The 22,850-nt window shown below is 41.4% G+C and overlaps 1 protein-coding gene across 2 annotated transcripts in view; it reads left to right on the top strand.

Annotated features, from left to right (window-relative positions):
- Nucleotides 1-18,664, top strand: part of FHDC1 (FH2 domain containing 1) — a 35,952-nt gene extending 17,288 nt beyond the window's left edge. For both annotated transcript variants that reach the window (XM_035553709.2, XM_035553716.2), the window contains exons 5-12: nucleotides 2,886-2,971; nucleotides 3,053-3,153; nucleotides 5,761-5,831; nucleotides 5,932-6,039; nucleotides 6,949-7,019; nucleotides 9,353-9,470; nucleotides 11,678-11,842; nucleotides 14,623-18,664. In XM_035553709.2, the coding sequence (XP_035409602.1) occupies nucleotides 2,886-2,971; nucleotides 3,053-3,153; nucleotides 5,761-5,831; nucleotides 5,932-6,039; nucleotides 6,949-7,019; nucleotides 9,353-9,470; nucleotides 11,678-11,842; nucleotides 14,623-16,668 (2,766 nt within the window). In that variant the 3' untranslated portion in view covers nucleotides 16,669-18,664. The remainder of the gene's footprint in view (nucleotides 1-2,885; nucleotides 2,972-3,052; nucleotides 3,154-5,760; nucleotides 5,832-5,931; nucleotides 6,040-6,948; nucleotides 7,020-9,352; nucleotides 9,471-11,677; nucleotides 11,843-14,622) is intronic.
- The last annotated feature ends 4,186 nt before the right edge of the window (nucleotides 18,665-22,850 follow it).

The following is a 22,850-nucleotide window of genomic DNA, read 5'->3' as shown; positions in this document are numbered from 1 at the left end:
TCTAGTTTTAAGACAGAGTTAACATGGGATTCAGTCTCCTGTCTGGAAAACTTAAACACATAAAGAAAAGCAGGCTACGCGGTGCAGAATTCTAGGACAAAAGGGACCTTGTAACTCTTCCATGTTTGTGTTTTTGTGGAGTGGGTCACTATCCTCTACCTTGCTTGGGTTTGGGGAAAGATGGCTTGTCAGGGAAGATTCTTTGTTATTCCTTATAAAGGTAGTTTTGGACATGTAGGGCAAAGACAGTGATGTTTAAGATGGCTGATGTGGGATGGAAAAAGCGTAACCAGGCTGTGAGCACATCTTTATTTTAAGGATCATTACGCAGACTCTCTTTTGGGCTGGCAACTGCCCCAAATTTTTGCATTGTGACATTCACAACCCATCTTATCCATCAGAAGGCAGCCAGGTGAATGTCTTCTGTTTTGCTTGTACAGGAAAATTCCTCTGGGTGAATTCTGGGGTTTTGACACCCTTGTGCCACTTCAGGCATTTTTCCTGGTACAGGGTGGGAGAAAGTGGATTTCATCCAGCGTCCACAAAAGGTTTTGAAACATTCTACTCCTGGGGAAGCAAAGTTCACATTGCAGCATTAACACTCCACATAGGTAACATTGATTCTACTTACAGCACTACATTTAAATGTAGTACAGGCAGCCTAAGTTAATATTTGTGTGAGTATCTCAGGCTTTGTTCTTTCTACTTTTTGTGCATTTAAATCTTAAAATTGCATCTTTCTTTAAATGCCTGTGGTTACGTGATCTTCATCTTGGTGATTTGCGGGTGGCAGTGGTGTGCTTCTTTTGTTGTTTTTTTGTTGTGCCCCCCCCCCCCCCCCCCCCCCCAAAAAAAATCTGAATGCCCGTGTCCTTTATAGCCAAACTGGTTTGCAATATACTAAAATGAAGTTGGAGATTTTACAGGTTTTATTGTTCAGAAAGTAGACCGCTATGTTTTGGGAAGGTTAAAGAACCGCCTGCAAAGTCTGTCTGCAATATTTACTATCTCCCACCCCCCACTTCATAATGTAGGGGAAAAGAAGTGTTTATTTGGGTTTTGTTTCTAGCTTGTTTTAACACCTTAGAAATATCAGGAATGTCAAGTCTGGTCTTTCCTGTTTTTTGTTGGCAGACTTCTTGAATGACTCTGTAAATTAGGAGTTTTCTCAGGCCTCAAATAAATGGTATGCAGTTTATCTTTAGAAGGAGCTTTTGTCTGGATATTGTGAGTTAAATGGCAGGTTAGGAAATTGCGTTAGGTAGCCTGAATAAAAATTGCTTTTTTGATTGGAATTCTCTTTCTGTCATAAGTTTTTTTTATTGGTTTGTTTTGTTGTTGGTTTGAAATTTGAAAAGGAAGTTTTGTTATTCTGGGTTTAATTTCCAATTTTTGTTTTCTCTTTACTAATGTGCTCTCAACACTTCTGTATTTCATGGTATGGAAAAGAAAGAATGGGAATAAAGCGGAACAAAGCGATTTAAAAATCCTTTTATTCTGCTAGTGCAGAATTTATTTTAAATCCCTGATTTATCATAACTTCTGTTGTCTTTCACTATAAATCAGTATTACTCTTTTTTTACAAAGTGAAATAAAAAAAAAAGCCACAAACAACAGCAACAACTAAAAAAAAAAAAAAAAAGAACTCATGGATATCTTGCTAAATCCTGGAAGCCTGAAAACTGTTGATGCCCTGATGGAGCATGTCTCTTTCCAGGATATCTTAACAAGCTTCCTAAAACTGAAAAGCAGCTGTGTAAATGTGGTTATGAATGGACCTTAAGTGTAATGTCATAAAAGGGAAGGCTGATGCGTGTAAATCAGTGGAAATGTACAACTGATACTGGATGTGAACTTGTTGGTTGAATGAAGAAATAGCATAATTGTGAGTGAGCTCTGCTTTTGGACACAATTGCTGTGTTGGGAAATATGGAAGAAATTCCAGTTGTACTTAAGTATATGTGCATGTATTTTCCACTTCTTCTGTATAAACATATACTAAGTATGTGGGCAGATCAGTGGCTTGCAGATCATGCAAATATATGGATTTTGGTGGAGCTGGGAAGGAAGATTGACAAAATGAATGCAGTGATAGTTACTTTACACGTAAACGCTGTCTCAAAATACTGACCACAAATAACTTTAAAATGCAACCTTGCATTTATCTTTAAACTATTTCATATGAATGAAAAAAAAAATAAACTCAAGAGCATTAGGTTTTACCCCTTAAGAGAGTTTTAGAGGAAACAGTTGAAGCAAGTATCTGGAAAAAAAAACCACACAGATTTTAGTTGCATTGTGCCAAAGAGACTTAGGCAGTCTTACGTTGAAAATGCTGAACGCAGTTAACTTTAAACTACACCCAATACTTTAGGTTATGCCCAAGTGTGTATCGTAGTTGAAGAGTTGAGGATCATTTTTCAGATCATCACTTAAGCAGCTGTTTCCTGGCAGAACAAAAATTTAGCTGGAGAATGGCAAATGGACCAGTGAGAAAGAGAAGAACTGATTCTCAAGGGGAAACTGGAACAGTGTTGTCCTAAACATTATTATGAGGCCAATTTTTTTTTTTTAAACACCGACTGAACATGTGTAAGGGAGTAGTTGGGGACGGGGAGTGGAGGAGATACAGAGTGATGGTACCATGTTTTTTCCATTGGATTTTGTAGCTAGGGTTTGGGGAGAAGAGTGATGTTACTGGTTTTATTTTTTTCTGGTTGGGATGTGCCCAAATTACAAGATCTTGGACTGTAAAGCTGTTTAGCCACTGAGTGAACTCTTTAACTCCTGTTAAATTTACTGTTTTTCAGGGTGTTTCCTTCCAGAATCAAGTTAATCTTGATCTTCAATAAAATTCTTTGCTAGTGTTTTTTTCTCTTTTCTAGGTAAAGAAATTAAAAGCCTTTGATGGAGATGTATCAAAACTGTCTCAAGCTGATTCCTTCATGTATTTACTAATCCAGGTGCCAAAGTAAGGAGATAGTAGGTTTATTCTGTTCATGATGGTTCTCTTTGGCTGTCAGTTCTAAACCTGTTTGTTTGTCTGCTCCAGTTACGCTCTTAGGATTGAAGCCATGGTGTTAGAGAGGGAGTTCTCACCCTCCTGTGCTTCTCTGCAGGATGACATGAAAATTATAAGACGGGCAACAAAAGGTAATTAAGCATGTTGGGACATGTATAATACTCTTGTTTTTGTTAGCATGTTAATTAGTCTGCATTATGAAGACCAGAGCTTGAATTTCAGGTACCTTCACTGTTAAAAGGAAGCTAACTCCCCTCTGACAAATGCCATCAGGGTGTGTCTGGTGAATCTTTGCTTCCAAAATCAAAAATCCGGAGACTTGGACACACTACCAATGAGTTCATGAAAGCCTACAAACAGTGTGTCCTAAGCTGACGCAAGCAAAGGTGTTCACGATCAAATTAGGACAAATCCTTGTCATTTGAATACAGTTCACTCTTTCGTGTATCACTGTTGCTGTGATTGAATCTGTTAAACTTTTTTGCTCGCTTTCAGAGATCCATAGAGGAAATCACTGTCTAGTTTCCAGATTTCCCTATGTGCAGTTGCCTTTTGAGGTGGCAGTACTGATGGGCTAAAATCTGTACTATGGAGACATAATTCTATTGCTATTCCTTTGTCTTCCCTTGTTGTTGAATTCATGTTCTCTACATTTCACAAGCTTTGAAATACTACGACTGGTTATTCTAAAGCTAATCTGGTATCTTCTGCTCTGTGGGAAAATAACTGAGTTCCTAGTTTCGTTTAACATTAATGCTGACATTTTCAAATGCCTTGAGTACCTATTTGTCCTGTTTCTCAGTATGAAAGTCCTGCTTCATGTTGGTAAATTTTCTGACAGACTACTGGAGCACTGTCTAGACTGCTTCTAGTGGGATAAAAAGGCACAGTAGTCAAAATATTCAAATATGAGCAGCAGCGCTTAGGATAGTCATTTTTAGTGAAGGGAAAGGGAGAAAAGTCTGGTGTGTTCTTCCCAACTGTGGGGATTGAACTGATCCTTCCTGACTCAGGAAAATGTCCCTTACCTTAAGCTGAGGTTTGAGTTTGGCCTTTTATTGGGAGCTCTTTGAAATCATTGTTCTTTGTTTTGAGCAACAGACATAGGTGAGGGGAATATGTTATGTATAAAAGCAGCCGCGCCCTATTGTCCTTCATGTCCTTCACCCAGGACCTTTCTGATGAATTCTTTCCCTCCAGAGGAGACACTTTAGTCTCCAGATCCTGCACCAGGCCAGTCATGCAAATCAGACTGAGCTTCCCTGTCTTCAGTCCAGTTGTGTCATGCTCTCCTCTCCATTTGGTCTTTTCACTTGAGGGCTTGTTGATAGCCTGAAGTTGTTTAGGAATTCTGTCTACTTTTCTATACCCATCTACTCTGTTTCTTTCCTTGTAATTAAGCTGTGAGAATATTTACCTAAATCCTAACGCTGATAACCACTAAGGCTTAGGATGGTCTAAACAGCTTGATGGATTCTCATCTCACCTGCAAATGGATGTATCTCATAGTGACGCTAAGCAGGCTCTTAGTATGCAAAATCTTTAGATGTTTCTTTCTCTCCTTGGCCTTATGAAATCCAGTATTCTCTTTTGTATTCTCTCCTCTTTCTTCCCCCTTACTTCCTCACCTATAGCTTGTTAGATCACAGACTGCTTAATTAGTTATATGACTTTATCCTGCTAATACTGAAATCCAAAGATACAAAGGCTGTCTGCTTCCAAAATGATAGATTAGTGCATTGTGTTGAGCAGTTAAATGTGGGGTAAATTTCAGAATGTGAACTTTGAAACAAAATAATTTTTAAAAGTATTTATACTGCAATCAAAAGGATTCCACCTTTTATTAGTACCTTACATTAAAAACAGCTCACATTGATTTTCTTGCCTTATAGGTGATTTGCAAATTTGCAGTTACTCGGTTTACTGTGCCATTTGTGTAATACTAATTTATTAACTCTTAGCAATTTTGAATTCCTGTCTTTATTTCTAAGGTGCTATGCTCAGTGACTTTTAAACACGTGTTGTTTTCTGTTCATGTGTGGGGTGGGTGAAGAGGTGTATGAACTCAGAACACTACTGTGCATTTTGCAAAAAGGGCATGTGTACAAGGAAAGCTTCTGTGATGGAAAAGCTCTAAGTGGCAGTTTTATTCCATTTGACTCTTTGCTTCACAGTGAATATAACTTTGTGCTAATCATCTTTGATGTCACTGAAGTAAAACAAATGCCACTCTGAGTTGGTGATCATATAGAAATAAAATAGTGATTCATAATGAGATAAGAATGGAAAATTAAAACATTGTCTGATGTCTTCTCAGGCCCGATGCCTAAGTCTCCCCAAAAAGAGTAATTGTTCAAAAATCCAATCTTGACAGATGGCAATGGATCCTGCGAGGTGCAGAACATTTGCCTCACACTGAATTTAGTAGGTTGCGAGGATACTTGCATAAGATACTTTGCACATTGCAGGATTAGGCCCCAAATGTTTTGTGAACTACTGGGGGTTTTCTTGGAAATACTACACTTGCAAAGCTGAAGTCTGTACATATAGTTGAGGTTTGCCAACTGTGCTTGTGACTTTCAATTATATAGGACCTTTTTTTTCCCATGACCTTTCAATTCACTGTAGTTTCCTGTTAAAATAAAAATCGCCATCTTTAAAAGCTTGATGTGAAGAGCAGTTTAAGTGTGCGTGTATTTGTAAACAATTATTAGACAGCAATTTTCTGTTCCTTACAGAGTTAATGACTTGTGAGGAGCTGCATTCCATATTGCACTTGGTCCTCCAGGCTGGGAATATTATGAATGCGGTAAGTGACATCTAAAATGAGGATGGCTGATTGACCAAACTTCATTGTTAGTATTGCAGTCCATTTATGCCACACACCTCAGCTGTTTCCTTCTTCTTAGGGAGGTTATGCTGGCAATGCTGTTGGATTTAAACTGTCGTCACTGCTCAAGCTGGCGGACACAAAAGCAAACAAACCTGGGATGAGCCTGCTGCATTTTGTTGCTCTGGTATATAAAGGCTATTTTGTTGGTATAAGTAGCTGATGCAAATCTAAAGCCACAGATGTTAGACAATAGAAGGAGCCGTGTGTCTCAGAAAAAGTGGCTTGTTTAAGGCTTTGATCCTCTTCTCCTTACACAAAGTTCACTATTTTTTCTATCTCTGCTCTCCCTATCCAGAAATCCATAGAAAGCTTGATTTTTTAATTTCACGTAGGAGCTTACCTTCATCTAACTTTCTCACTGTAGCTTTTCTCTTACTTTCCTGAATTCTTATAATGTAGAAGTGACTTCTTTTGATAAGTACTCTTTTAAATCATCCTACTGAATCTTTTCATCAACATGTTTCTGATTTTTGTTTGTTTGGTTGTTTGGTTTTTCCACCTTTGGTGACTGACAAGTAATTTTAAAGCTGCAGCAGACTTTTTTTTTTTAGTTATTTTTCCTTCCTTTCAAACTTCTTGATTTTAGAAGGGAGAGAATTTAAATGCTTCCATATGTGCCTTTGGTTATCTGTGTACAAACTGGCTTAACACATTTCTAGTCAGCAAACAATGGGGTATTAATTGATGTTTGTGCAGGAGACATTGTATCTGCTCAGACAATAGGAATCAGTAAATTGTTCTTTCCCTAGCATTCCCTATTAATGTGACTTGTGTTTACGGGCAGAAGCAGCTATTGCTGTGGACTGCGAAATGGAAGCTCTTGTTTAATGTTTCTAGTTCTCATCCCTGCCTTTCTGTTAAGTGGCGTCCTCTGCTCAGTTGTGTTAGGATTGCACAGGAAGGAAAACAGTGCAGGAGACAAAACTTTAAATGCCCTCCCAGAGGCTTTAGAACTGTTGGACTTAGGTACTTTGGCATGGTAATGGAATGTTAATGGGTTGTGTGTGTTTTGGTTTTGTTCTGTTTGCTTCAGGAAGCCCAAAAGAAAGATGCTGCTCTTCTCAACTTTTCAGAAAAAATTAGGGATGTTCATGATGCCGCCAGGTAAGCCAAAAGAAAACTGAAAACTTAGGGTTAGACTGTGACTTGGAACTTTTTTATTTGTGGAGCAATGAGGCTCATTCAGAGAAATCTTGGCACAAAAACTGAGATCTTTACAAATGTTTACTATAGCTTTGAGGGCTTCATTTCCATTTGCTAGCAGAAATATGCCTGCGATGTGCCTTCAGGTATAAGGTTTTTTATGACACGATCTCCAGAGGTGTTTTGTAGTTTTGTCTCTGTCAAATAACATGCACATGGATGCTACTTTTAAGAGATCATGCTAAAGCACATTACTGTTTTTCTTTAAACCAGTTTTCATCTGTCTCTGAGCAGGCTTCAGTACTCTTCCAAGCGTGGTTCTAGATACAAGTGCTGGCCATGGCTTCTATTAGATGTGTTTTGATATTTGGTTTGCTTCTCCATTTCTGTCAGGTGGAAAATCTGAAGGATTTGGGGCTCTGTGTTTTCATCTCAACATCTCTAGCTGCATAATTTTAAACTGAACCTGATTAATACCTTGATAACTCTACTTGCTTTTGTGAGATGTTGCGATTTAAAGCACAAACCTGGAAGCTAGTGATCCTGGAGCTCTACTCCCAGTTTTGCTACTTCCTTACTCCTTGAGCTTTGGGCAATCTATTTACATTATTTTCCCAGCTGTAAAATGGATCCAAGCTCTTATATCTGATGCAGAATTAAGTCATGTCTGTAAAGGACTCTGAAATCTTCTGAAGAAAGGAGTGGCCATGGAGTTAATCAGAAAATTTTTGATGGACCACCTGTGTGGCTCTCTGCCATCCAACCCACACACCTTCTTGGCAGTCTGCCTCGTGGCCAGCTGGGGAATGTAGCTTCCCTCGGCATCCAAGCCCCCTGGCAAACTACAGGGGAACAGGCAGAATCTGAAAACTGGTGATATTTTTCTAGCCTTTCGGTTCTTTGATCACATTTGTTAATGCTGAAAATCTTCTGTTGTAACTCTTGCTGAAATCTGTTCATGGAATGCACTCTACAGGAAAATGAAACAAAATGAAATACATGTCTTACCATTGGGCGTGAGGAAGATCATTATTAGAGACAACTGTCATGTACAAGTTGCTCATAAATCCTTCCAATTAGAGCATGTTAAAACAACTGCCATTATGTACTTTATTTTTTATTATCTCACCTTCTTTCCTTGTAGTCCTTCATCCTCCTCTTTCATAGGCAGAAAAATATAGCCTGTATCATGTACGCCTTTTCTCATTTGCAAAAACACCTATGATCTTCCCAGAGCATGGAGCTAACCTTTGGAGATGAAGTAAACAGAGAAAACGCAACACACATTATATTCATTTATACATGCTGTCACCATGTTCTGCCATGTGTACTTCAGTCAGTCTGCCACAAATCTTCAGCCTTACTGTTTTGAAGTCTCTCTGCTGGTGAATTAAGGGTAGTTAGGAGCATACGTGCAGTTGTTAATTTTTACCGTTTTGGAAATAGTGGTGCTTTAACTCCAGACAGAGCTCAATTTCCTTGTGAAGGAAATGTCATGGGTATAGAGGTGTTTACCCTCAAAGTGACTGAGGGATCTGGGTGGAAGCTCCCATCGTATGGAAAATGCCTCTCCGAGGATAAGATTTAGATTACATCAGATGAGAGCTCTTTCCTGTGGTCTTACATTTGTTGAGTTACTTTTGCCTAAAAACAGGAGCAGCTCTGCTGCTGGTATGTGATAGAAGGATGAAATGTTACGACTGCTGGGTTGAGACTGTGTGGGCTGCATTGCTGTGACAACTTAGAAGAACGTAACGTGCAATTTCATGATGCCTCATACTGTTGCCAAAATGGGCAGTCCTGGCTGACAATCCCTTCTGACCCCCTTTTGTGCCAGCTTTGGCACTTAAACAGTAACGTAATCAGGTGGACCAAGGAAATGATCCATCTGGAAGCAAATTGTCTTGGCCTTTCCTTGGATTAATTTTCAGTTCCCAGATATGGCTTGCCATCTAGAAGATGAGTGCTAGCACAGGCCGCAGGGAGAAAAAACGAGCGCTTGGGCAGGGTGGCATTGCACTTTCAGGTGGTAAGGCTGGGTAGGACTGGCTCGAGTTAATTGAGAAACCACACCCCATGGGAATCTTTTCAGGTTGCAAATAAGAAGAAGTGTGCTTATCTCTCTCCTAACTTTCGATTTATACTCTGGAAAGAGTTCCTGAACAGGCAGGTCTTGTTTAAAAGCCAGGTTGCACCTCATGTTAAACATCCATTTTTGATGCATATTGTGGCTAACCTAGGGGCAACTCTTTCTCACTGATAAGTACTCTCTGTGTATGCGTTTTTTTTTTTAGGTTATCCATTGATAATTTAGAAGCAGAGCTTCAGTCACTGTCTTTCAAAGCAAGATCTGTTAAAGACAGCATTCGACGAGACCCGAAACTCTTTTACCAGATGGAAAGCTTTCTGCAGGTTTGTAGGATATCTGTGTTAATGTGTTACTGTCACCTGAATGCAGTAGCTTTCCTCAGCTCAATGTAATTTTTGTGGACAAGTTAATAAACAGAAGCATTGTTTTAATATGTCTACCCTGTCGGTTGTACGAAGGTGTTCCAAATATATGCTGTTTGTCAAGAGTGTTGGAAAGACTGTATTTTTACCGGCAGGGATGTTTAGTGTGCATTGGCTGAGGCGTGTTAGGCAAGCGTGTTTGATGCATGTGGAATGACTGTTGGAGATCTGTAGTTAAAATGTAAGACAATTGGGACTGATCTCTGGTTTTGTACTTAACACGCAGATACTGCACTTCAGGCAGCTGTGACATTATATTGGATCATGCCAGTTTTTGCTGAGGCTGTGCTACGCATATTAATCCTGATTGTTAGGTGACTGGAGAGAGATTGTTAGCAGCTTGCATACTAAGGGGCTGTTTTCTGTACTAATTTGCCCTTCACACAGTGTATTATTCTAAGCCATGCCATTACTTCTTGGTAGGCTCTCCTTTTCTTTTTTCCTGTCGCAGTGACTTCATAAGCATGAATGTGTATAGCACTTAACTTTGAAGCAGAGCGCTTAGCTTTGAAGCAAAGTTCTTGGTATTTTCCGGGTGATGCCTGGAGAAATATGTATTATACTTCAATTAAATGTTTTTTCTGTTTCATGCTATAGATAGTTATTAAAAGTTAAAAAGCAGGCATTGGAACTGGAACTTAACCCACCCTGATTTTCAACTTGCAAGTGTAGTTAATAGTCCTGTAGTTTTACAGGAGATGTGAAGCTGATGAAGAAAGAGGCGGGTTAAGATTGAAATAGCTGTCCTCATTCACTCTGAATTATTGGCTTTTATCCATTGCACCCAGACTCTTTAATGTTCTGTTCTGACATGTTTGGGATTTTTTTTTTAATCTAATAGATGGTTTTACGTAACACTACAACCTTGTTTAGGCCACATTCCAAAAAAATGTTGGGAAAAAAAATAATTTTACAAATACGCACCTTACACAAACACTTCCGGTTTTTGTTTTTAAATTGCAGATGATAACCAAGCTGATTGAAAGTCAGCTTCCATTATCTCATCCTCATGAATAAATTACTGAAATATGTGGGAGGAACTAATTTTCTGTGTATGCTCTTGTCAGTTGTCCAGTTTATCTTCTATCCAGCTTTTCTTTTTTTTCTGAATGTTAACAAGTCAGATTTGTTCCTACCCTACTGGCATCATTTGGCAAGTAGCTTTCTGGCAGGTGGGGTTGTCTTAAGTGGTCACCAGTGCCTCCAGCTGCCTATTCACACTCCAGTGCTGCAGTACAAGAAGTATTTAGGTGATCATGAGGTGGACAGTGTCAGAACAGATTTGTCTGGAAATTAACTTTCTCCCCACATTACTTTGAGTCAGATGTGTTCTCAGATGTGGGACCGTGCAAGGATGGGAGTGAATGGCTGGTGATACAGACAGGGGAGACAGAGGAGCAACTCCTGGAATTCTTTTAAGTAGTTCTGCTGCTCAAAGTCTAACTACAGTCTTACTGTCTTCCTCCTGATTTTTTTCCAACAATCTGCTCCAACCCTGTCTGTATAGCTCTACACTTCTGACTCAAAGAACTACTTTAGAGGGACGTTTTCTGGATGTCTTAAAATATATTTATAGTATACCTGTCTGGCATGAAAGGCTTTTTGTTGTGGTGGTGGTCTAAGGTCAGCTCAGGAAGCAGTGGATTGTATGATGTATATCCATATTTGTGCATTTTTTTGAGAAAAGTAGAGAAAGAACTATCCCATTTCAATTGAGTTGAAAGTTGCAGGGAAAATAAGGCATGTAGAGCTTTGTGGGGGCTCCAAAGTGGTCCACCAGTGTCCTAGTACATTCTTTGGTTTTACTCAACTGAGAATTAAAGTTCTGTGTCAGTTCAGGGGCTTTTGAACTTTTGCCTGGTTTGTATCCTAGTCACTAGAATTTACATTTTGATTGATGCATTTTCCTTGACCTTCCTTACTCACTTTGCAGAAATGACAAGAAACCTCTTTTAGTTAGTAGGAGCTTTCCCTCAAAGTCTTAATTTCCAGGGCTCTGTAACAGCTTCTAGGATGGAAAGTGATTTTCTTAAATTCCTAATATTTACATCACCTGTTGGGACTTCAATTTTTCCATCTAGTTCATGCCACTGTGTTTTTTGCTACAGTTTGCTGTAAGACATCTAAAAGAGCTTGAACACCAGAAACGAGAATTGCAAAAGGAAGGAAACGCTCTCATTGACTTTTTCTGTGAGGACAAAGAAACTATGAAGTTGGATGAATGTTTCCAGATATTTAGGGACTTCTGCATTAGATTCAACAAGGCTGTTAAGGTAAGCACCGTTAAACTTGCAGTAAGGCTGTTAAGCACTGACCGAGATTCTCACTCGTTTGAAATAATTGCTGGCTCACATGGATTAAGTTATTTGTTTTCTGTCTAAGGGACACTTCATATCTGGTGGTATTTGGTATATTTGCCAGAATGGCTACAGCAAACTGCCATGGAAATGGTCAAGCTGCCCAGCCCAGTATGCAGTCCCACTGTCAAGTCATCAGTTCTCGTCCTGTTCTGCACCTTCTGCTCTGGCTGACCAGACCATTGAGATGTTATGTCAGGGTAGCCTGTAGGCCTGCTTGTAGGTGGGCTTCTTCCTCCTCCTTTGGTGAGAAGGTTGATAATTGCTATATGGTATATAACTAACTGCGTACCTTGAATTGGTCCCAAATAATTAAAGTATGCGAAGATGAGCATAGGCAAGGAGCAGTATCAGCACTGGTTACAGTTTTGTTTGAGAAGAGTCTGCCTGTCATTACAAACAATTTTTAGGACTTTATAAATAGCATTAATTAGATGGATCCAGAAATTTATTTATTTTTTTCTGCCTTACGCGATCTGCATTTGACAGCACTTTGCATAAAAGCCTTAGTTTAGAAGAGAGAGACGAACGTTCTTGATTATAGCAAGCTAAGAGGATGTTCAGTTAACATGCTCATTGTCCCATTAGCTTACCTACCGTTTACCACCCAAGGCAGCATGTAGTTATGCATGTGAATATTATACAGATATAAACGGTGGTAACTGTTGCAGACATTTCAGTGAGAGATGACTTTGTGCATTCACGAAGGACGCGTTCAATTATTTGGGGTTGGGGATTTAATTCATAATCACACATTACAAGTCATTGATGAATAGCTATTACTTCAAGATCCCATGGGGATCTCCCTTCCTCTCTCTGTAGTAAGTAGTCACACTCAAAATAATGACAAATTAGACTTTTATTTGTGACTATTGAAAAGATTTACTTACTAGGTATTTCATGTGGATTACCTATGTCCCTACAAAATTAACGGAACAATTTAGAGTAGAGACTGCAGTTCTGCTCAATGTAACATGTGGACAGCACAGCCAGCAGTGTAAAAAGATGGCTTACACACGATAGCTAAGTGCACATATTTCAAATGTTAAAACCCTTTTTTTTTTTTTTTTTTTTTTGCAATTTTGGAACATGACTCTATGTGCTTAAAATAGATTTTTCATGTGAATAAAATCTCCAGAAGCATGTTTTGGGTGAGGTTAAAATGTTCTGTGTCTAGTATGGAAGACGAAAGTAGTATCTACAACTATTTTTAACTATTTCTCTTTACAATGGGATATTTAAAGTTAAGCTTTAGCATTAAGCAAGAATTAATTCTGTAATTCCATGCCTGTGAAAGAAAGCTCCCTGTCACAGACATTCTTCCTGAAAAGCAAGTTTTTTCTTTTTCCTTTCTTAGCTGCTTGGGTTTCTGAGGTCTCTAATGCATCTTATCTTTCACAGCCCAGTGTCACCTCAAATCCACTTTAAGAGGTGTAGATCAACCCATTCATCAAAAGGAGTTTCAGCATTAGGCTTTTGTTTACTGAAAGCTTTCAGGCAACTGTTTATAGTTGTGCAGCTCCTCTGTTGTCACAACAATGGGAAAATCAAACTAGACAGTGCTTCAGACAAATAGAGGTGTGTTTTTTTAAACAGTGTGTCATACAGGCTTGCTGAGGGCAGACTTAACAACATGCTGGAAAATTATGTAATTTTTGAATCCTCTGTCAAGACTAGCCCTTTCTCTTCTTTCTTTTGCTACAGCTGTACTGGCTCTAGAAAACCAGGTTCCCCATTTCAGAAAATAACCTGGAAAGGTCAACTGAAGTTGCACCTAGATTAAATCTGAAGTGTAGAGGTGACAGTTATAATGTTGACGTTCATAATAATCCACTGACAATGATTTTATAGCAGAAAGGTGTTCCAGTGTTGTCTTTCAAACACAAACTGCTGCTTTCTAAACCAGAACCCAGTAGCTTCATTAGCAAAATCTCCAGCCTGCCCTGGACAACTTCTGAGCAGTAGTTATCAATTTTTGAAGTGAACAAGAGATCCAAATCTGGAATGAGGCATTTATTAATGGTCCTTGAGTGGTATCAGTTGATGTCAAAGTAATGATAATGAGGCATTGTGTAAACTTTTTCATTTGCTTTCATATGGAAGTAGGTAATGTCTTTTCATAAAATTTCCTATCTGTTGTGCTCAAGTTGGAGGTAAGTAGCACCCCATAGAAACTCCACTTGCTGCTCCAATTGCAATTGTTGTAATATGGGACAGTGGAAGGAACACATTGACTGTGTGCTCATCAGACGAGTTTGTCGTAAAATACGTAATGCTCAGGTGGAAGTTTACTCACCAGATAAAACTGCCAACTCTAAACATACTGCGAGCAGATTTCAAGCTCTCCATGTATAGCAGGGACTCTTTGAATGCACTTGACATCTGCTTGGGTTTGGTAGGTCACGTTCTTATGCTGTGCGGGAACTTGCGCATTTTTTTTTTCTTAGGCTGACCAGACTGATGTGCCTCCAGCATTAGTTATGCAGGGAACTGCTGCCCATGTGGTTAATGGTTGCAGACTGTGATTGCCCCAGTGAATTCATGTGGGTTGTATGTATTGGGGGTGGAGGGAGGGTGATGGCAGAAGGAACTAACTTTGATAGGAAGAAATAAAGGGAAAGATAAAGCAAGGTAACTTGTTCTCATGTATAGGACACTGTCCTCTGTAACATGGGGTTTATGCATTTCTTCATCAGGAAAACAGGGAACGAGAGATTCAGGAACTTCATCATCTGCAAAGGCGAAAGGAGCTGGAGGAGAAGCGTCGATCCTGGGCAGCTGGAGAGCTTGGGAGCTTTGGACGGAGCAGCAGTGAAAATGATGTGGAAATGTTGGCCAAAAAAGGACTTGAAGAGTTTCTTCCCTTCTTGCAGCAAAGACCTCAAAGCCCTTCATACAGAAACCCCAATTCTAGACGCTCTCGACTTTCTCTGGGGATTACTGCAGACAGGGAACTGCAGAGTTTCCTGGAAATCTCAAAAGATGAGGATCCGAACAAGTTTAACAGCCTTCCCCGTACAAACACCCGACAAGCAAGACCCAACGTGGCCTGGACTGAATCCAAAGAAACTAGAGATCTCAACTTAAATACCTTGCACTTGCACCAGCAGTCCGAAACCAAAGTGAAAAGCGGTGATCTCCTGCAGTTGCCCCCAGCACAGTCCAGTCACTTTGGTGGCTCAGCCGGTCCTGGTGCCCGTTACCCACCGAGAAGCACCAACTACAACATGCACACTTCTAATGCCTCCTGTGAGGAGTCTGCTGATATAAATGCTCTGGCCCTTGCAATTGAGGAGCACGAACTTGTTAAAGGATTACGTAAGTTTGATATTCAAGGAGCAAAGCCTGCAGAAGATACACCTCTCATATACTTAGAGGATGTCGGTGGGACAGACTTGGAGACTCTAGATGATCTAAGCTTGCATTCCCTTAGCACTGCTGATGATGACTTGCCTCCAGCTTGCAGGAGCTCCAGAGAGGCTCATGACCATAAAGCCAAGGCAGTGGGTTGCAAGAGCGAAGCTTCAGAGCCCAGTAGCAGCAGCCCCATGTCTATGGATACAAGTGTTTCTGGAAGTAGGGAAGATGGGCCCATGTTCTATGTGTCGGATACTACGACTGACTGTTCTTTGACGCTGGACTCTGAAGAGGGAAATGATTTTAAATCAGTAGGCAACGAAGTAAGAAGTGAGGCTGGCAAAGCACGCTCTTCTGTGAGTGGTGCTCAGTACAGGTCTAGAACGCTCTTCTCGAACCTAAATACTGCGTCTGCCAAGAATCTGTCTCCTCACACTTCCACAAATGATAAGGATGATGCCAACAGCAAGCACGTGCTTTCTAAAGAAAAGTCCATAAAAAATAAAGACGCAGTAGGACCAAAGAGAAACTCTCTAAAGGATAGATCTCCAAGTTCCTCCAAATCCAGTGGCACTCGCCCAAGCCACACAGCTTCTTCCAGACCTGTAAGAACTTTGAATGCCTCTGAGAATGAAAGTATGAGGAAAGTGGTGCCTATTTCTCGGTCTAACAAAGCACCAAGCAGTGTGAAAAAGCCCGAAGCCAAGCCGGCACCTCGTGAAACTAGCGCAGTGGAGAGTCGTCTGTCTCGTCGCAGCTCTGTCCGAGGCACAACCGACACGCTGCCGAGAAGTCCTTACAGGCACAGCATGTCAGTAGAAGAGCCAAAGTTACAGAGGGGCACTGTGACCTCAAGCAGTGCTCATTTTGAGAGGGACAGAGTCGCTCTCAAGAAGCCCATCTCTAAACCTATTAGGAGTACTGTAAAATCGAAGACAGATGAAATAAAGATCTGTCGCTCCAGCGTAAAACCACAGACCCCTGCAGATGACACCAAAGTTGTCCCAGTCAGCGTTCCCAAAACACCATCCACTGTCCCCAGCTTTGCAAGGAATACAGTGGCTTCTTCTTCAAAGCGTGCAAAAGTGGATCTATCCAGCTCATCCAGACCTCCAACTATCACAAGGTCTGTGTCCCAGAGGCTGCCTAAAGCAAAGCCAGCAGCGACCTCTGATGAGATGAGTCCAAAGGAGAACGGAGGCAGTACTTTAAAGAGAGCAAATAGTGCCAGAGTGGTTGGGAGAAGCCTCCTCCAGGGAGACACTGTCAGCACAAAAGTGGAGCCTTCAGCAAAGGAGCAGGCAACGGAGGAAAAGTCCTCTCTTAAACTGAAAGATGCAAACCGGACCACAATAGGTAAAATACTAAAGCCGTTACTGAAGTAAGGGAGAGGTTTTGTGAATCTTGGAATGTGAACACTTGTTCAAGCACTGGATGTCTGCGTCGTGGAATTCCTTAAAACGGTAACATTGCTGATAAGCAACATCATGTGCTCTTAAAGTACCGCACACCACTGGAAAAGGGCAACTATTCGTGTTCTGGTCTAAATCCTTTTTTATGAATTTGAATGTATTTGAAGCTACTGTGATGGAATAAGAGTGTAACAGCAAGTCTTTGAGTATTTATCATATAGAAGGTCACCAAAAGCCAAAAATTTTAAAGCAGTAAAACTACAAGATGAAACGCGTTGTGACAGAAAACATGGATAAAGGCCAGTTTTTATGTACATAAGATTATTCCTAAGACTCAAGCGTTTGTGCTGGTCGGTTCCTTATTTGATGTTAAAGTGAATCCTGTGGAACAGTACTGAAAATGAACGTGGGTGATTGTGCTTTTCGTTGCTTCTACTGCCTCGGATTCAGGAACTCTTTTTTGCCTGTTGCAAAGTCCATTGCTGGCAATTGGACAGACTGGGAACTGCTGGCCAAAAAATAGTAAAATGGGATATTTTCTGTTTGTGGCTGTCTTTAACCTCACTGAAGAATTTCTAGCATGTTTTATGAATGTGTACGTGTGTCTGGAGAAAACTTTCTGCTGGCCAGGAGGCTTATTCTCCAAGAATGTGGCAGCGTTGTCTTGCATGCACAAGTAGATACGGCAGGTGCTGCACCGAGTAGCACAGCCGGAGGCTGTGCCTGTTGGAAGGGCCATCAGTAACCATTGGGATGATGACTACTCCTCATCTGACTTGTTTTAGTCACAAGCAAACTTGCCAGCTTTGGGTCATACAGAAGTGCCATATATTTATGATACATATCAAGGATGTTTGCAGTTCAAGTCTTGAAGGCTGCGTTGTAGTGCCGAGCACTTTCGTACTATTCCATGTTTCCACTGGTTTATATACTACCAAATTACTTGAATGTTGCAATGGCTCTGATTGAGCCATCAGTTTCCCTGCCTCCTCCTCCTCCTCTCCTTGTCAACATGAATATTTAGCATGAAACACAGAGCTTACGCATGACAATGTTTTTGTAGACTTCCTTGGTTGCTTCAAATGTGGTTTTTAATGTTTAAAGACTCCAAAGGATGACTTAAACTAGTATTTGATGAGCTTTTTACAAAATAAAAACAGCTCTTTTTTCCTGCAGATACAAATTTTAACATCTTAACAGACTAAGGTACAGAGAATGAGGGAAAACTTGTTCAGCGTGCTATGCATCTTCCTAAGGGAAATGTATGTAGGTGAGGAAACTGATCACTGTTCTCCTAAGCATCTTATTTAAAGAGTTGCCTTTTTACTTGCTTACAAGTGAAGCCTCATTTAAGAATAAAATAAAAAATAAAAGGAAAATCTCTTCAGACAAGTGGCATTGACTTACTAATGGTAGATCTGCTTGTCTGCTCTATCCCTTGGTGCTGGAATGAGAATGAGCCGCTGGATTGCTCACATGCTTCTCATGGGATAGTATCAGGGACAGCTACCTTTGTACTTTGAATTTGGCAAGGGGCCCTTAGTGCTTCCTTTATACCAGCAAATCTTAATGCAGACATCATACCCAAACACCATGAAGTATTACATAGGGCTTCTTGTTTGAGTCTGTCCCACAGGGAGAATTTATATAGCCCACTTTGTGGTCAGGGTGAATTTTTGCTCGAAACCCTATAAGCTTTTTGGATGCTGCCTCCCTTGTGGGTTAGATTTAAAAGAAAAAAAAATCTCCCTTTTCCTTATTTGTATCTGTGTGTATGTATGCACATCTGCAAAAGCAGATGATTAACTCTTTTCCTTTATTAAAAAAAAACACAACTTTTATTGGTAGTAAGCTTGAAAAAATAATTTAAATGTGTTTGGAATATGTAAATAAGTTTCTATAAATCTGTGTAAAAGAAAACTGAATGTATTTAATGGAACATTTATACATTTCGGAGTAACTTGGTAGTTTAATAAAGTTCCCATTTACTGGGCATGAGCTTTATGCTTCTCTTTCCTGTTACGCTTTTGGCTTTGGTCCTGGAGGTCTCTGGCAACTGGAATCTGAGTGTAGGTGACTGTGGGAAAATCCCAAAAGGACGGACTTCACAGCAGAAATTCTGGCTTTTAAAATACTGGGTTTGTTTTTGTACTAAGACATGCAATTTGTCTTTAGTTTCTGAACGTTCCTGAGGCAGGGCTTTCTGCACATGTCTGGGTATAGCGTGGAAGGTATTAGATGGTAGATGCAGCACTTTGTGTATACATTGCATGATGTGGCCAAGACAAATGTTCATGGCACTAACAAGTCTGGATCTGTCACTATCTTCATGCCTTTTAGCTTAGCACGCTTTATTGAGAAATCCTGGTTTACAGCTCCCAGGGCTTTGGAAATAAAGAGTAGCCTGTTTTGCAGGAGCAGGTGGTGATTTCTACACTGCAATTCTGAATTTTCACATTCCATCCCATTCTCCCATAATTTTTCCTGCTTTGCTGCTTAAAAAAAAAAAAAGAACATCTATGGGTCGGAAAAAATGAAAGCCAGCCAGCCTCCTTGTCCTCAGGGAGCACTTCCTCCCCTCTGCTATGGAAATGATTTTTGGACTGGAATTGCTGCTATTTGCAAACTTGTTTAGCCCCTGACTTTTCTCGTTTGGTGAGTGTGTCTCTCCCCGTGCGGAGCGGCAAGCACCTGCTGTCTGCCAGCGCTGAGTGATGGCTGCTGATGGAATCTACGTGGGAAAGCCCTTCACCATCAAAAGGTGTGTCTCAAAAGTTTATGTTTTTTTAAACTTCATTTTTATTTCAAAAGGGTTTATAATTACCAATTCATTACTTAAACTACCAGCTGTCAGAGACAGCGTTGCCCTGTAGGTTTAATTTCCCATGTCATGAAATTTTCCCAAAGAAAGAGGCCACGGGGGTAGCCGGGTTGCAGTCGGTTTTGAAGAAAGACACGAGACCTTTTCTCCAGCTTTGTTCTGCCGAACGGCTGATGCTTGTGATCGCGATCAGAGGCGCATCTGTCTCCTTTGATGGCTGCTGAGGTGACAGTGAAGTGGGCGAGCCCGGGGGACCGAGGGGGAATCTGGGGCTGCGGAGCTGGTAGAGATTGAGAGATAGGGGAAGGAGCTGTGGGAGTAGGAGCGAGGTGCTGATTCATACTTAAAGGAATTTAATATTCACATCTCATGTGGGAACTGCATACAAATGAGGGGCTCAGTGCATCCCTCATTACAACAGCTCATTAAATTATCAGGGAAGACAGAAAGAGTTCCCATCACGCCTCCCACAGCGTACAAGTCCGGACTATGTCATTCAAAATAACCCACCGCTATCTTTCTCATCTTAGGCTACGTCTGTGTGGACGGATGCAGACGCTCACGCGTTGGCTCTGACCTAGCCAGACACGAGCCAGCTCCGGGCTGGGAGCGAGTGCACAGCGTGTTAGCTCAGCACTGACCCCGAGCTCGGATACAGTGACGGTAACCTCATCCTCTGCACGGCTCGCTGCCTCCAGCTCCATGTGCACCCACGGGGCTACGCCACTGCAGCGGAGCCGGGGCTGTCCGCGCCCAGGAGGACCTGCCCTCGGAAAGCTGCTCCTGCTGCTCCACGTGAGGAGGCAATCCCCGCGAGAGAGGCCCGGCTAAACACAGTTCCTTTCAGAGCTGGCTGCTCAACGTTTTCCATTAACTTGATACATGCTGTTTACATCCTCCTGCTGCCAGTGCCAGAGATAACTGCCTTGGGAACAGCTCCCTACAGGTATTGTTAGCAGCTGCTGAAAACAAAGGAGTTTGTTTTAGCCACGTCACTATCTAAATAGCCAGAAATACATTACTTTTTTATTGCTCATAAGCCAATAAAAATCTATCTTGTTCTCCTGGCTGAAAGATGCATTCTGGAAATCTTGCGTGCTGTTAAAGCTGGCGTCCAAGGAAATAGCCTTGCGACTGTAAAGAAAGTGACACGGAGGCAAAGAATGTGAGAAGGGTTCTTGTGGCAACAAAGCGTGTTTCTCTTCCCAGAGTGTGATCACCACCACCAGCATCAACTACTTGCACTCGGACAAAGTTGCTCCAGCCAACACTGCGCGGGTCCTTGCCGTGCAGTTGGCTTCTGTGTCTTTTCAGGCAGAAGGCTGAGACTGCAGAACGCGCGCTGTCCCAGCCAGCAACTTGCTCTGATTTTAAAACCAGACAAAAAAAATCACTAACCTCCAATTGCTCATGTCTTTTCTTTATGCGCTGAACCAGTGGGGAGCATGGAGGCCACTTTAAGACATTGAATTCAGTGGTGGTGTTCAGGTTTGTAGGGGCCGAGCACATGCTCCACAAGGGTGGCCTTGTCTGGAAGGAGGGGGGAGAGTTTCAAGCATTTCTGAGAACATTCACCCCATCTGAAGCAGAGATGCGGGACAGACTCCCTTTGAACAGTGATGTGTCTCCTGCTTTTGATCATGTCTGAACAATAGCTCCTTTTTTACCCTGTTCCATCCTTATTTATCTTGGGGGGGAGAAGGGGAACAACAGACTTTGATGCCTCCTCTTAGGCCAAATGGAGGGGAGAGATGAACTCTACCTACTTTTTTTTTTTCATTTTTCACAATAGGACTTTGACCATCACATAGAGCGGGTAGCTTCAAGTAACTCTCTGCTGCACAGGGGCACCAGCTATTTTCAACATCTGCAGTGATGGAGCAGCAAAACAGGCGTAAAAGCAAATCGCTGTCTAGCCTCAGATCACCGAAGTTCCTATTTCCTCTTTATCCTGAAATGACTGAACAAAAACAATGTTTATTTGGGCAACCAAAAGGAGCTGGCTAGGAAATCTTTGATTCCACTTCTAAATAATAATTTACAATCAACTTTATTTACCATTACCCTTCCATTTCTTTGTCGTTACAAGTGAAAAAAGCTACCTTCAGCAGTAAAGTAGGGTCAATGGGTGCAAAACCAGCATCTGCACCTGTGGTGTTCTTGATGGTGTTTACTCATGATCCTTTTCTATGGGTTCAGGGAAAAAAAGTGAATGGACTGTCCAGTGCACTTTCAATAGTTTCTTCAAAAAAGGAAGCTTTTGCATCTTTTTGGTGGTCCAGAACAAGCTTTGGGAAGGAATTGAGTTTGTTTCTAAGATGGATACGTGCATGATTGGCAGCTTGGAATTACTGAGGTCCAGTACTCAGTGTGCTGCCTGTGGAAATAGGGAAACGTGTATGAGGGAAAATGTGATGATTACAAATGGGCAGGCACAGCTGGAGACAAGTTTTCAGAAAGCATGTGGATCCTTTTCTCTGTACCATTAGCACCCTCACACTTCCCCAGGCGTCTGCTGTTTCTGGCTAATCCAGCTACAAAGCAGTCTCCAGGAGAAACGAGGAATCCCCTGTGCCTGACTCCAATCACTGCAGAAAATACTTGAGCGAGTGCTGCTGGAGTCACTTCAGCTCTGGTGCTGAACATACGACACGTTGCAAGCCTCACGTTTTTGTTTCTGCCGTTTCTCATGCAGCATTTAAACTGATTCAAGCGTATTCCCTATGCAAATCTCTATTCTCCCATTTTAGGATGAAAAATGGGTGTAAATGTGTTTTTGATTTTTCCCCACCCTTTTACAGCTGTATTTGCCCCTTTACATCCCATGACTGTTTCCTCCTACTCCTATTTCCTCTATTACAGTTTTCCATCCTCCTCTATTAATTTTTCCAGCTTCCACTAATAACTCATCTCCCTTCTTTATCTCCCTTCCACGCCCCAGCGTTTCTGTGCTCTTCTGCTCACTCCATCCTGCTTTCTCTCTGTTTCTCGACTCTTCAGTGACTGTTCTGCTCCTTCGCTTCCTTTCCTTTCTGCCCAGGCTAGCCTTTCCCCAGACATCTGTCTGCAAAACCTGCAAGCTGAGACTTTTCCCTGCCAGCTTCCAGCGAGATGCGGGAATAGAGCAACAAAAATGGGCTCCGTTTTTAGGGTTTACGTTTAGATTTTTCTAGCTCTCGCCTTGTCTGGGCGAGCGGGTAGCTGCTGGAGGTGGCTGTCACCAAGCAGAGGAATAGTCAGAATTCATCTTCCCGTCTCTTCTGCGCTAACATCGCTCCCCATCATGTCGAGCAGCCTACGGGGGGCAGGAAGGGGCATAGAGGAGGGGAGCACA

Source organism: Cygnus atratus, chromosome 4 (assembly GCF_013377495.2).
Source record: "Cygnus atratus isolate AKBS03 ecotype Queensland, Australia chromosome 4, CAtr_DNAZoo_HiC_assembly, whole genome shotgun sequence".
In the NCBI taxonomy this organism is placed as follows: Eukaryota; Metazoa; Chordata; class Aves; order Anseriformes; family Anatidae; genus Cygnus; species Cygnus atratus.
This window is presented reverse-complemented; position numbering and strand designations above follow the sequence as displayed.